Below are 15898 nucleotides of genomic sequence, written 5' to 3'. Positions count from 1 at the left end.
TTTGTCTACCCAGCCTTCACCTACTGCTCTCATGAAGGTCAGCGCCTGACCCAGCACAGCAGCACATAAAAAGAGAGAGTGATTCAGAGAGAGAGAAGGGTCTGATAATTGACAACACCATTACACTAGAGAGAGAATCATGCCAAATTGTTTCCGTACACAGTGTAAGAGGCTGGTGTTTTTTGTTTGCAAATGTAATTTTTGGAAGTATAATTACCTTCATTTACATATTAATGCACTCTTTTAACAATAATAGTTTTTTCCTGCCTGAAAAGCCTCCAAAACCATTCTACAGTCCTTCTCTATTTGTGACTAAATCTTGCATTCTTTTAATATTACGGTGACACATTCTTGGCCGTCCAAACAGAAGCGGCTCAATGAGCAGACAGCTGTGAAACATGATGCTAAGAAAGGTTGAGCATAACTCACATTTAGTCGGACGCTCTAATTTCCGTCTCCCTCGTTTCTTGCGAGGCAGAGTTGGCAGTTTGTCCTCTTCCAACTTTTCAGAATTCGGCTTGTCCTCGCCGATGACAAATCCGTTCTCAGTGGATGGGCTCAGGCTCGAATCGGACGAGGACTCGGGCCGACAGCCTGACTGGTGAGGGAGCCCGTTTTCCGCAGCATTCTTGTCCTGCGTGGGGTGGCAACCTTCCTGAGACTTGTTCTTGTGCCTTTCGACATCTCCATTGTGAGACTGCAATGAGGACTGGAGCTCCACCCCTTTGTGCTGACTGGCCCTGCCCACTGGCCCGTAGCCCGTAGCCTGCAAATTACATAATCAGATTGGACGGTCATGCATCTTTAACATTACTATTAAATAATACCAGCTCTCTACAATAAAATGCATTTCAATAAAATTTGCCCTGTAGCACACAATAATCCAAAACATGCTAATCCCCCTTTTATCCTCTTTACTATACCTGTGTAAACATGCAAAAGCAAATAAAGACGTCTTGTCTACAGAATTCAGGGGTAGAACATTTTTTAACGAATACATACTAAACAAACACATTTCAATCATCTTTTTATTAAAATACTATTACAAAAACACATTGTATATTTAACTCCACATTGTTAAACAAACAGTCAGTCAGGAAGTGAGTCAGCTGTCATTTCAATAACCGCTCTAACAGGGTTATATAACAGAGTACACAATTCCTAGAATACATCAAGTTGACCTGACAAAATCATTTACTATGAAGGCCCAGTCTATAGCTTGCTAAGTATAAACATGGGCTGCGTCTGAAATCACTGTGACAGTAGGTACTGATCTACTATCAAGTGTATAAACAGTGTGTTTTATATAGTATGTGTGGGTGCATTATGAATACATTCCAGAGTTACTACATCCGCCATGTTTTCATTCTCATGTGACCCATATGTACATATCCATATTTATAGCGCTATTAACGTTGATGTCTAGCTTCCGTCATCTCTCGAATGCGCGTGAACCAGAGGCTTGTTTTTCCGGCAAAAATCCTATTGGAACCTAAATCCTAAATGCAGTGTTCGTCACCGGAACTTACGACACACCCGCGTCATCTGCCGGAAAAACAAGCCTCTGGTTCACGCGCATTTGAGAGATGACGGAAGCTTGACAACAACGTTAACAGCGCTGTCAATATGGATATTTCTCTTAAACAAACGCATCGATTCGCTTCAGAAGACCTTTGTTAAGGCCACAGACTTAAGCACATGCACAGCATGCACTTTTTGGAGCTTCAAAAAGTCGACACCCATTCACTCCCATTCTACCGCTTGGAAGTAAAATGATACATGGTATTATAACTCCGACTGCATTATTCTTCAAGAAGAAAACCATATTCAGTTAGGATGCCTTGAGGGTGAGTATGGGGAAATTTTGATTTGCTAGCAAAGTATCCCTTTAAGATTGGCCTAAGATCTGCGCACGCGTCCTCCGCTACTATTTAAACAAACCAGTGTCCGTTCACCTTTGAGATTGTGCATTGGACGTGAAAGATAAGCTTTTCTAATGTACCGCACCGGTCTTTCATATTATTATGCACATATGTACACACACACATCCTCCATCTCTCACGTATGGCTGATAATAATGCTGTCACTATTCAAACAGCACAAAGCTCCTACGCTTTGTCTATACATCCTGTCCAGCATGATGTTAATCTGCACATCAAACATACATCACTCCTCGCATCCAAACACCTGCTTAGCATGTGTGAGGAATGCTGTGCTGACGTTAATCGGAGACAGACAGACTCGGAGCCCGGGGAGAGCAGAAGTGTCAGCCTGACGGTGGCATTTCTCTTCAGAGCAGCAGCTGCTGCCTCGCCTCGCTGCCTCGGGATGTCAAAGCCGCTCTCGTGAAGGAGAAATCAAAAGGTGATATGACATAACGTGACTCGAATCCAGTGAGCCTAGTGGCTTTAGGAAAGATGTTACGTCTTGCGAAACAGATGCTGGGTTGTTCGATCTCAATTAGGAGTTGAGCTTTTATTATGTCACTTCCGCGAGTCGTGCTGATAATGACGGACGTTTAAATATGTTAAGATGTTGTGAGGCATACATTTGATGTTCTGACTTGTCTAAGCAGGACTGTGGAAATTCTGACTAAAAACAGGGTCACTGTACTGTACTGCTCTCAAATGTTGGTTTCTGGGTTTCTATTTTCTATACTGTTTATTTTTTCCATTCACCTCATTTTTAGTTTTGCAGACGGAAGGCGGTAGGGGAGTAATGTTATCCGTTCATGTGAGGGGAGCTGGTTTGGCAGTGTGCGAGAAACTTTTTCAAGAACCCTGAAGCTTGTAGCTTTTGAGGAAAATATGGGTGCCACCATATGCAGTGCATTAAAGGGACAGTTCACCCAAAAATGAAAATTCTTCCATGATTTACTCACCTTTTAGTTGTTTCAAACCTGTATAAACGTCTTTGTTTGGTAGAACACAAAGAAAGATATTTGGAAAAATGTCAGCTGACAGTTATGGGGCACCATTGACTACCATAGTAGAAAAAAATATTGTGTATTTTTTTTTGTTCTGTTGAACACAAAATAAGATATTTTGAAGAATGTAGGAAAGCAAAAATTTCTGGGGCACTTTTGACTACCATTTTAATTTTTCCTACTATGGTAGTATATGGTGCCCCAGAAGCTGTTAGCTGCTAACATTCTTCCAAATGTCTTTTTTTGAAGACATTTATACAGGTTTGGAACAACATGAGGGTAGTTCATGACAGAAATTAAATTTTTGGGTGAACTTTAAAGAATACAAATGAAGCCTGATAGAAAATTCAACTTTATATTCAACCCCCCAGCTAACCAATAAACCTCAACTTTGGTACTGTCTGTGCTACAAACATGAATGAAACCTCCAATTGTGCAGCTTTTTAGAAGAAATGTGCTTACTATACATTTATTTGTGGTGGATCATTAACTACAAAAAAAAACTGTCATCGAAACTTGAAGCTATGTTCACACCGCCATCGACTAGCAGCAACATAATCTCATTCATTTCAATGGGAGCTTGGCGATTTACAGCGACAAGAGCAACTGTGATTTCCACATGGCTTGTCTTAAAGCATATTAAAAACACAACAAACTCATGTAAACAACATTAAAAACTAGACCACAGGGACACTTTAAAACCTGCCCAGAACACAATGGCATAGCAATGCCCCGACAACACCGTGTTTTGCACGGACAAGCAGCACTCACGTGTAATTCACTTTTTTTTGTTCAATCGAATACGGGAATGGCCAGTAAAAAACAAAAAACAAAGGTGTTGGCAGCAGCCCAGTTTTTGAAACAATGTGGTATGCTTTGATTTTAGCACCTTCCGTATGTGACCCAGAAACATATCCCCCCATATGTATCCTGAAATCTGTCGCACAGAAGTTTAGTAACACAAATGCTGAAGCAAATAAGAAAGGCGCAGCTTTGAATGTCCGAATGCTATGTGTAAAAATAGCATATGAATGCAAAACAATGCGTTTATCAGATCAGGACGAAAAATAGAACACGCTGAATGAGAGAGCGCTTCCGGTCATCACTCAAGAAGCTCAACGGCCTCACAATTCACAAACATTTCAAGGAGGCGGTCGAACACAGAGCGCTGACAAAACTCTCCACATCAGCAATCTCCACCTCTATGAGAGATGAGTCAAACATTATTCTAGTTGTCTTCACGTGGGTTACATTTCACAGAGTAAGACATCATTCACCTCGCAGGACGGCAAGAACCTGTTGAAGGAACGGGATAGAGGGGATAATACAATCATCAAGTCCCCAGGGGAAGGAGGAGAGGATGTGGGGGAAACTCAACATCCACATGCTCTGACATGCCCTCTCTGGATTAATTATGCAAGAGGAAGGATTATGTTCAAACACAGAAATACAGGATCCGGAGGGGGGATATTTACCAGGAACTGTACGAGGAAAGTAACTGACTTACTAATGGGGCGGTTTGTCAGAAAGGTGCAAATTGTGTGTTGTTAAAGAAGTAAACAAGTGAAAGTTAAAGAGCTCTAAATTGTGTTCGTGTTTAAACACAATGGCGTAGAAGTGGAAATCAACATTTGTGAGCTATTACAAAAACATATGATATATACTACAGAATTTTTAAACTCATTTTTTACATTTAAACTCATTAGGGTTGAAACATGGTACACTTTGGGAACACCGCTGCGATTGTCAGTGTGACTTTTTCTCAGTTGTCCAATGACAGCGCAGGAGGGGCGGGACAATTCCACACCAACCAACCGGCGCATTCAACTTTACAAGCATATCGCTGCTGTCCTTCTAAAACCTTGTATCTCCTTATTTTTTGCCATACATTATTATTAGTCACCTTTTATGTTTGTCAGTTGTCACTAGGTTTTGCAAATATCGAACCAATGAAAAGTATTAAAAAGTGCAACACCATATTTAATCATTTAACAGGTTTCTTTTTCCATTTCCTGAAAAGAGTGAATTTGGATATCCGAGGTTTCAGAAGGACGTCAAGGTCTGTGTACCGTGACTGAAAACAATGCCGTTTATGAGTTATTATTTCTGTCTCCAAATATTAATTCTGTTCTATATTCGAGGGTGACATGGGAGTGGATTTTCAAACCTCTCCCGTCCCACTCCCACAAAAAAAATCCCATCCCAATCCCACAAAAAAACTGAGATAAAATCCCGTCCCAATCCCGGAAGAATGACAAGCGGCGCGATTAACAATATTATTTCAATAACGTATCATTCATGCCCGCAGCACAAACGATAAGAAAAAATGTACGAGGTATCTCAACTAGACTGATGTCATTAACATCCAATCAGTATCTTCTAATTCTAATAAATTACAAATGAGTTGCCTCGTGCCCCTCAGCCTGTAGTATTCCCAGCAACCACATGTTTGTCTGTTTAACTGTTACCAGCCATTGCCAAAACTAGCGCCTGGTGGATAAACGAAAATAAACCGAATCCCCGGAGAAGTCAAGTGTTTTGTGGTTAGTTTGAGTGTTGAGAGCTCAGTTTCTAGAATACTCACGGGGAGGTGCTTGCGTTTGCGGCTGGGCCGTCCAACCTTGCGGACAGGAGTGCAGAGAGAGGGCATCTCATCAATAATTACTGTGTCCATTCTAGAGCTCTCATTCTAAACAAATAAAAACACACAGCATTACCTATCACTGTTTGACTAGACTTCTTACTGCCTCCTCAAAAACACTTGGTGTATCATGTGGTTTCATCTAGTTTATGCTCATAATGTGGATAAATCAGTATATCAGTGTATACAGTATGTGTGTGTGTGTTTACAAAATTTAAATTAAATTAAACTTCGGAAGTAAATTTTATATTATAAATGTTTCATTAGAGTAATTTTTGCATGCATTTCATTTGCTATTGCTTATCGAAATATCACAAATGTGCTTATGCAAAATGCATATTGTAATCATTTTGCAAATAACAAAATGATTTTAATACTTTGAAAAAGTATATGACTCAAAAGTTTTAGGTCGATACAGACAGCAGAGAGAGTGATGCTTCCCAAAAAGATCTTTGATGATCTTTTATATTTGTGTATCATTTCGATTGATTTAACAAACTTAAAGCATCATCATATCGCATATCGCATTATCACATTTTTCCTTAATATATCGTGTAGACCTATTTGCTATTTATAAATTGCACTGCGTTCATATCAGCGTTAAATCAGCTGATATCTTTTGATATCGGTATCAGCCACTGAAAAACCCGTAAGAGTGGACCACTGCTGCTTTACTGTCCTCTGATGTTCTTGATGTAGCCGAAGTCTCAAAAACATCTGTTTCCAGTTTATTTGTAGTGTACGTTTTGCTTTCCTAACCTTTCCGGATCAAATACGCCAACGCAACAAGTACACTCCAACACTTAATCGAGAATTCAAAATTTCTCTTTCTGTCCTGCGTTTTCACGACAAGTTTATTTAGATAATGAGAAAAGCCAGCGTTTGAATGGCATCTTCTATTTAGTGGGTATGAAGAAAGGGGCGCTAGAAGCGAGAACACTCTGGGCTCCTCTTGACACAATTACAAAGACATTCATTGGCTCTTTCTCTGCCCTTCTTCACTTCGCTTTTGTTTAACACAACCGTGTCTCCCCTCCTCGACAATAGCCACTCTTCGGCCAGCCAAGCACCCTAGGGTGGAGGGGGAGAAAAGATGATCCTAATGTAGCGGCTGAAGCTTCGGGTCTGTACTGAATAAAACCACCGGCTCTAAATCAGAATGCTAATGAGAATAGTGTCTCTGTCTGCCATGACTACTTGGAAGTCCAGCATGGCGAAAGATGGTGGCACATTTCTGGAATTCCTGATTGTGGGGGATAAAGTCTACAGTATATGTCGCTCAATAAACACAGTGAGGATATTGAGTATAAGACATCAGCCTACTGTACATATAAGGAAATAATGTCAATTCAATTAAAATTTTGATTTTTAACAGACATTCTGTGTTCGTTTATAAATATTTTCCCTTAAAACCTTTTGCAGAGCAGTGTACCATTTAAAAAACAGTGCAGTGAGGTTTCCCCTCACGGATCATCTCAGTACATTTTTCCATTAAAAAATCCTGCCAGCCTCGCGCACAACGCTTTCATTACATTACAATTAAACCAACAAAATGTTTAAACAAACAAAAACAAAGGGCACACACAGAAATCTGTGTTGCCTTGCGTGAACTCGGTAACACAGTCTACATCTTCGCTCTATTTCTGTCGGCAGCTGGTTATTTAAGGCAAGGGCTGTTGCCAAGCAACAGGACTATGAGCGTAGCACGGGTCCATGGGTGCAGGGGTGGAGAAGAATGAATTCCCCTGTAAATCAGACATACGGCAACCCCTCCTACACAAGCCAACACCCACGTCACTATACACACTCGAACCAAACGCACAAGACACTATCTCTACAGACCTGGTGGATAACAATTCACTCGCATTTGCTAATTGTGCTCGCTGGAGCCTACTTTACGCTGGCATAGCCCCATAAGAGACTGTGGAAATGAATCATGGCAATTCATTCAAACTGTAACTAATGTAAGGAATAACTTACACAAATTACAAAATGTTTTTTCTCGTGAATACAAACAATTTTACAGACACCGGTTTTGTAGAGGATGTTATATTTCACGAAACGGCTTCTATGGGGCAGAAGTTATGGTGTAACTTTCTCATTAATACAATACCATTATGCATTTGGAATACAATTTAAATCCAGAGCAACTTACAGTGGATTCAGTACATGAATTTCATGGGAATTCATGGGAAATTCACTGCGAGCATCATTCACAAGGCATTGCAAGGACTTCTTTCAAGTTTTTTGTGGATCAAAACTAGTGCTGTCAAACGATTAATCGCAATTAATCACATCCAGAATAAAAGTTTGAGTTTACATAATGTACTGTATGTCTGTGTACTGTGCATATTAATTTTATATTTATATTAAAGACACACACATACTGTACATGTATACATATTTAGGACAAATTTACATATATTTACCAATTTAAGTTATATATTTTTTTATATTTTTTCTTAAATATATGCATGTTTGTATGTTTTTATAAATACAAAATTATTATGCACAGTACACAGACATATATTATGTAAACACCAACTTTATTCTGGATGTGATTAATCCTGATTAATCGTTTGACACCCTTACAAACACACTGTTAGTCTAGGAAACTGCTTCTAAACCCACAACATTTTACTGCCACACAAAAACAGTGATGCGGTTATTAGCCTTTTTTGGTCAGTCTGTGGGAATATATCCACAGCGCTCAGGGACTCATTAACCTCTTACCATTTGATTCCCATTTGTGTCACAGTTGAAGTCGGAGCTCTTGAATGCAGGGGCGGCAGTGACTGTGTTGGACGGCATCACCGAAAAAGTGACTGTTGAATTCAAAAGTCGAAAAAGATTTTAAAAAATGGAGAAAATGATGACCCTCCTTCTTTAGGATCCCCTGTGGAAAGGAAGATTGGAATCAGAGGAAACAGCACCACAAAAAGAGTTATACTTAACTAGTACAAACACAATATTTCCGATCAATTGAGATATAAGATAAGAACTAAAAAAGATGTTGTTATCATTACTAAGGGGGTATTTGACTTAAAAAAGGAGATATTCTAAGAAATGTTTCAGTGGTTTTGTGTCTATACAAAGGAAGTCAATGGGGCCTCAATGTTGTTGGGGCACCAGTGTTCTTCAAAATATCTTCTTTTGTGTTCTGCTGAAAACCAAAAGACATGTTGGAACGACATGAGGAAAAGGATTAAAAGAATATTAATATTAATACACTTAATTATTATTATTAATTATATTCATATTAAATAACTTACTATATCATGTCGCCACTCTTTCAGATGGCCTTTTTTCAGATAATTAAATTATGTAAATTAGAATAGTACAGTACACATCAGAAAAGAAAGTTTACAGGAAAATAAGTTCACTTAAAAAGTCCCATAGCTCACCGGTGGCGTCACACCCTGTTTTGCAGATACCTGGGGGCAAATGGGGCCAGCAGCCGCGGCTTAGTTTTGTTTAAATACCCTCAAATAAGTCTGTTAAGTTAATGCTAAACTTATACTGCCAAACAGTCTTCATTTAAAGCCTAACATCCGATAAGCAGGTCTATAGGTAAACCACTGGCCTATAAACCAGTGTGAAGATGACATACTTTCTGATCTGACGTCCTCGGATACATTAATGTGTAATCAATCTAATTTCACTCCAACACCATAAAAATTATTTTTGGACTTTCCCATACTCATAATGCATATACTCCCCAGCCGAGTGCTACACAAATACCCTTCACTGGGCTGAAATATGAACTCCTCTGTGCTTTATGGTATTTCCTTTTTTCTCCCTGAGAGCAGTTTTAAAGGGATCAGTACATTATATTCGTCACTCCCATGTATGTGTGGTTCAGTGTGTTTGCTTGAACAATGAGGACACCAATGTCCCATGATATTAGATTTAGAGGTCAATAAATTAGGCGACTCTAGAATTAACCCTTGTTAAATATTACCATGGTAACCACACTTTCTGCCAAAATCCCATGGTAACTATTACAATTGTTAAAATAAACTGTGGTAACTAGCCGCTAGTGTCATTAAAACCCATCAAAACGCATTTTACCCTATTTAAATAAGATCTAATATTGGAGTTTAATGTAAAACAATAACTGTAACTATGATTTTTGGCAGAAATTGCGGCCACAATAGTCAATTATAGCGAAGCTAAAGGCGCGCGTCATTTCAATTCAATAAGCCCTCGGGACTTCATGTGTCACAGGTAACCAATCAGAAGGTGTAAACTGATCACATGTAACTGTCTTACTCTATAGATGCATAAAACTCTTTTAATCATCCGCCTACATGGATTATTCAGACACATATGATCATTTCCACAAGGCCAACGTGGTTTATAAAGATACATAGTAATAGTGCGTTCAAATCTAATAAATTGCCTACCTAGACAGCTTTTCAGGGCATCAGAAGCGCGTTATAAACCTTCCGAATGCGCATACGATGCCGGAAAAAAATGCTGTCTTTTTAGGCAGCTGACTAACTTAGACGTTAAAACACAGCCATTGTTTCAAATCGAACGCATTGTCGCGAGGCGCTACAAATGAACGGGCGTCAAGTTCAAGCGCATATCGCGGCGTATTAATCGCACATCTGCATGAGCAGGAAAAACCACTGTCCACATCGAGCCGCCCCCCTCCATATCTGAAAGCTCCTCGTGTAACAGCGACCAGAAAGCGCCAAACCTCGCGGCGGAGATTCGTTTCGATGACGACTTTAGGTTTTAGACAGGTGGATCGCAATGGTAATTACCCGCTTCGCCAAGTTCCAGGCCTGACCCGCTTTTTTGTTTTCGCTGACTCCCGGATCCTCCTTCTGCTTCGCTCTCCCCGTCCTCCACCACCTCCCCAGCCGGCCAGCTCTCCTCCAGATGCTCAGCAGCTCGCACTGACTGCAGAGGCCAGCGCTCCGACAGCAGCTCCGCGCCGGTCCTAGAGGTAGTCCCGTTCTGTGTGTGTGCGCATGCGTGTGTGTGTGTATGTTACGTTTGACAGAGAGAGACATGACATACTGTTCACAATCTTCCTGAAAACTTTCGGTGGGGTTAAAGTTTTTTATTTTAAGAAAGAAAAATACTACAAAAAAGTCATATTAATTTTAAGCACAGTTAATCACAGTATTCAGTAGTATTCAGTACAACATCACGATTGGTAGTACACAATATTAAAGAAAAACGCAAGATTCGGTAACTTACTAAATCAATATGTGATACGAAAATGCATAACATTTGTAAAACCTATTCAAGTTTTATTTAAAATATATATATAAAATTAAAATTTTAAGACAAACATGTTTTACATTCTTTCTGGCAAAAAAAGCATTACAGCCCATCTAGTGAGTCTCTGCTATCTGCATCAACCTAAAACTATGACTTACATAACTTTTGGAAAGTAATTCAGTTATTACACACTGTTGCATTATGCATAATACGCTCAGCTGCAATATTTTAATTCATTTAGATATATTGCAGCCCTATTTTTTTAAAATATTCTGTAAGTTAGTAATGTATTAGCTTATGTTAAACTTGACAGTTAGTGTTTGATATGTTAAAAAAAATATTGCCAAAAGAGCGTCAACACTCACCGGCCGCTTTATTAGGTACACCTTGCAGAGATAATTTTACCTTCAGGACTGCCTCTTCTTGTCATAGATTCAACAAAGTGCTGAGAGGAAAATTGCTTTAAGATTGTCCATATTTTAGATATTAGACATATTTTCATATTAGCATGATAGCGCCACACAGTCAAGAGCCATCTGACTGACATGAAAGTGATCAGAGTTGCTTTGCTTTACATGCGGTTTAGGGGATGGATTGGATTTTTGGAGATATATTTGACCATGAAAATAAGATGAAATGAAACAATAATTTAACTGAAAAAAAATCGGTCCTTTAAGTACACTACATTAAAAACGTGTGCTTTTACAGAAAGTTCACTGATCTTTTTTATGTTTTTTTATTGTGAATAGTCTGTGGGCACTCCTGGACTGTCCCATCTTAACAGTAGTAAACGAATGTGTCCTCACGCAAGCCCTAATAGCAAAGAACTCTACTCGTGGTGCATAAATTTGAGGATGAAGGCAGCACGCTTAGTCTGTTTTTCCTCTCTGTCAGGCATGAAAGAACATGAAATTTATGAAAGGTACAATGTTCATGGTTGTCAACAGCTTTAAGTCAAATAGCTCATTAGCTCATACATTAACTCCCCCAGTAGATAAACCTTGGTGGTCAAAGGGCCGCCTTACAAAGACCACTCATCAAAGGGTCTGGGATAACATATTACCTGAGAAACCCACGGCTTTCTCTCTCTCACACACACACACACACACACACACACACACACACACACACACACACACACACAGTCCTTTAAATTTGTCTCATGTTTTAACCTTTAATAGTTTACAAAAAGACAGCAGTGACAAAAACTCAAATATAGACATTACAATTAATGATTGTATACAGCAGTAAAACATTGAAATAAATGTAAATTAAACAGTGTAGCTTAATCTGATAGTTTTGGTTACACAGGTGTCATTAAAACAATGATTTTTATTTTTTTAAAGGGGGTTCACCCAAAAACGAAAATTCTCTTGTTTAAGCCTTTCTGTAATTCAAGATGAGGTGGGACAACCCTCTACTATCAAGCCAGGGTTGGAGTGAGTTCAATTTTTATTTTGGGGTGAGCTATCCCTTTAAAATTCCTTTGACTAACACCGGAGGTCCACTTCTGGAGGCCCATCTGTAACATATAAATTTGCAATGATGCTTGAAATTGATTTCAAGCAGGTTTCCCTCTCCTTAAGCTGTATTGTGTTTCAACCATTTAAGGCACCCCGTTATTAGTGAGCCTCTCTGTGGACTGCTTCAGTAAATTCATAATTAATGAAACATTGTTTAACACACACAAATACACAGAACAGAGACCTAAAGGACACACTACATGTTGGCAAACCGTTTGGCACAACTTTTAAAGGCAGAACAATAACTTTTTTAAAGATCACATGTAAATAATGACTGCATTCCGACTAAGTCACATACTAAAACTCCTATCTAAGGGCTGACTTGCACATGTGCAGGATATTTTATTTTTACAGCACTTTATACAGTACATCTAGGCACACACCTACATCAGAAGATTGCATTCATATTTGTAGCAAATGTTGGAACAGAATCGAACAATCAAACGTTCCGTCTGAGAGGCATTCAACCGGTGTGTACAATGTCATTCAAAGACAATTATTTATCAGAGCTCATCCCACATTCTCTCAATAACATTTAATATTCCTTGAAACATAGAACAAGCACTATGACGTAAAAATAGATTTGAAAAAGCAAATTTCATTGCAACCACTATTACAGAAGCGACACTTTGAAATCCAGTGTAAAATATCAAATGAGACCTCACAGTTTATATTTAAACCATTCAAGATACTTTCTTACAAGCTATTTATGAAAATGAACGAACAGAAAATGAACCATATTGTCCATTTATGGTACCTTTTTGAAGAATTCTTATAATATTCAACACCAAAATTCATAGAAACGTGTCGCTCAATGGATTGATCTTATTCAAATGTTAGCAGTCAAAATATTGTCATTTTATAATGTTCATTATTGTTATATCGAACCAAACTGACAAAGAACAAAGCACAATTATAACACAATAACATACTTATAATAACCAGATAAACATAATAATTAAACCCGAAATCCTTCTGATTCAAGTACAGTATGTTTATCTTATAACCTTCATTGTGACAATAAAGCTATAAGATCTATACATATCATAGTTGTCCTAACACTGCATTTCCGATGCACAACATCAGTTCTGTTTACCCCTGTCAGCCATTCCATTACATCCATGAAGTTTGTTTATTATCTGTGCTAATCTTCAACATGCGACCTCAGAATATTCCACCCACAAATGTGGCTATTGCACCCCCCTCGCTCTCTGTCGACAGTCCCTGAGCACTGGTTTCATTTATATCACACGAGCATACACGACTGTTAACTCAATAAAGCTTTTGAAGTCACTTTTACAGAGAGACGTGTGCACTCAAAAATGTCTGGCTAAGCTGGTTTATGGATATACGGAACGTAAATCCAAGTTCCATTATAAACTCCAAAAATAGTGGAGATTGAAGATACTTAAGCCATAATCTAAACTAAGAAGCGATACCGAAGCTTTCAAAACAGCATCCACGACAGCGGGCAAAACTGAACACGGAAATCGCAGACGAACGGTGAGCTCCACGAGACATCCCTGATATACGATGGTTTCGATGCGTGTAGTGCAGAAGCAGCGGTTTCCAACGTGACGATGTTTACAAGAAGTGACATAGCAGGCACCACACACGTCGGTCGGAATAAACGCCACATGCAGAGCAATTCCAAGCCGTATCCACCGATCCATGCAATACAACTCAAACACAAAGAATCATCACTAGTCAGACGAAATAAAAAAGCTGTCCCGTGCGGGAATCTGATGGTCCCGGTGACGTCGTGAAGATGCACAGTGCCATTGTTTCTGAGATCACGAATTCATTTTCTTTTTTTTTAAGAAAGCACAAACAAGCCATTCTCTTGATGTTATGGATAACATGATTACAATGACTTTATACAAAGAAACATATAGAGCTATGTATATATTTATATATATATATTTATATAGTTTCTAATAAATACAACTTGCTCTGTGCAAGGTGTGATGAAGAGTTTCACATAGTGAAATCCAGTCGGGGAAGAGCATGCATTGGTCTGTGTGCTAATGCCGTGAACGCTGGTTTTTTCCAGTCACATCCAGGCGCTTAGAATGAAGGGGTGGAGTGCCTTTTCCCAGAATGCTTCAGTGATGACACTGGACAAAACACAGATTTGTGGTTAAGGGTTCACTCTTTGTGTGTTTAGCTTGTGCATTTAGGGCTGGACTAATCAACACGTTTATACTTACATGAATTATTCTATATTCTTTTACTCTGACTCAGCTAGAAGAAAGAAAAGAGGCCTTCATCAATCCGAGCAACTACTGACAGCTAATGTCAACATGCTGGTGGCTGGAAAACGTGGAAGTTTATTCCCTTTTTAAGGGAAATTTACTCACCCTCATGTCAAATCTGTATGATTTTCTTTCTTCTGTAAAACACAAAAGAAGATTTTTTTGAAGAATGTTGGTAACCGAACAACATTGGTCCCCATTGGCTTTCATTGTATGGACACAAAACCACTGAAACATTTCTCAAAATATCTTCTTCTGTGTTCCACAGAAGAAAGAGTCACATACAGGTTTTAAATGACATGAAGGTGAATAAATGACGACAGAATTATTTTTGGGGTGAACTATCACTTTAAATAATACCTTGGAAGCACATTAAAAGTGTCCTTGTATTGTTTCAATAATTATTTCTGATATAATAAGTCAATTTGTTTTTTAACGAAACTAGAACAGCCTCTATGACTCACCTTTCTCTCTTCCATTACGCATGTTCTCCTCTTCTTCCTCCAGTCCGTCATCCACTGTGAGATATACAGATGTTACAATAACCGTAAACATCAGCTACAGAACACACAAGTTAAGCACACAAGATCACCTGAGTGAAGTTCTTTCACGAGTGACGACATGGTGTTGGTGATGGAGTCTGCAGCCACCAGAAGATCATTACGGAGATTTCTTGGTACACCTGGATGAAAACAGATAGTCTTTAGGTCATAACATCAGAAGATTTCATGTACAATTGACAATTCTGTCAACGCTCACCCTCATGTATTCCCAAACCCGTATGACTTTGTTTATTCCGTAGAACAGAAAGATATTTGAAGAACTTGTTTTTATATGACAAAAGTAAATAGTGGGACTGTCTTGCTCCAGTATCACAAAAAAAAAGCATTAAAAGTATCACAAAAATGGTCTCAGTGACTCGTACGCTATATTTGAAGTCTTTTAAAGTTATTTGATAGCTTTATGTGAAAAACAGACTGTAGTTTAGGGTGTTATTCACTTAAAATCTTATTTTCAAGTATTTCAAGTCAATTGCTATGAATTTGATACAATCAAAAACAAATCATCCAGATGAGATTTTTGAGCTTAATCGAATGATTCAAAGATCTTGCCTGAAATGAATCACTTGCTAAGAAAAGGAATATTGCTTTTTGAACGTCCCAAGGAGAGCAAGGGGGGGTGTAAAGATTTTTAATCTACATTATGGTTTATCATACGAGTCATATAGACGGTTTCATCAGATGCACACGCTGGCCCAACTTGCGGTGTGTGTTTGGTTATAATATAACAATTTATTGTATGTTTAATTTATATT

At 38.7% G+C, this 15898-nt stretch overlaps 2 protein-coding genes across 15 annotated transcripts in view; both read right to left on the bottom strand.

The window, feature by feature from the left end:
- The window catches only part of dnmt3ab (DNA (cytosine-5-)-methyltransferase 3 alpha b), a 56756-nt gene extending 46261 nt beyond the window's left edge, over positions 1-10495 (bottom strand). For 4 of the 6 annotated variants that reach the window (XM_057343714.1, XM_057343710.1, XM_057343713.1 and 1 more), the window contains exons 1-4: positions 10340-10472; positions 8301-8463; positions 5511-5615; positions 430-766 (exon numbers count right to left, since the gene is read on the bottom strand). In XM_057343714.1, coding sequence (XP_057199697.1) covers positions 430-766; positions 5511-5615; positions 8301-8378 — 520 coding nt within the window. In that variant the 5' untranslated portion in view covers positions 8379-8463; positions 10340-10472. Of the gene's footprint in view, positions 1-429; positions 767-5510; positions 5616-8300; positions 8464-10339 lie in introns of all 6 variants that reach the window. The other 2 variants (XM_057343712.1, XM_057343715.1) reach the window with 2 other exon arrangements.
- A 1450-nt stretch (positions 10496-11945) lies between these two features.
- dtnbb (dystrobrevin, beta b) overlaps positions 11946-15898 on the bottom strand; it is a 40510-nt gene continuing 36557 nt past the window's right edge. For 7 of the 9 annotated variants that reach the window (XM_057343721.1, XM_057343723.1, XM_057343718.1 and 4 more), the window contains 5 exons: positions 15176-15265; positions 15048-15101; positions 14689-14720; positions 14539-14572; positions 11946-14445 (listed from right to left, as the gene is read on the bottom strand). In XM_057343721.1, the coding sequence (XP_057199704.1) occupies positions 14549-14572; positions 14689-14720; positions 15048-15101; positions 15176-15265 (200 nt within the window). In that variant the 3' untranslated portion in view covers positions 11946-14445; positions 14539-14548. The remainder of the gene's footprint in view (positions 14446-14538; positions 14573-14688; positions 14721-15047; positions 15102-15175; positions 15266-15898) is intronic. The other 2 variants (XM_057343725.1, XM_057343724.1) reach the window with 2 other exon arrangements.

The sequence above is a fragment of the Triplophysa rosa genome, linkage group LG10 (genome assembly GCF_024868665.1).
Source record: "Triplophysa rosa linkage group LG10, Trosa_1v2, whole genome shotgun sequence".
Classification (NCBI taxonomy): Eukaryota; Metazoa; Chordata; class Actinopteri; order Cypriniformes; family Nemacheilidae; genus Triplophysa; species Triplophysa rosa.
The sequence above is the reverse complement of the archived record's forward strand: the minus strand, read 5'-3'. Positions and strand labels throughout refer to the sequence as shown.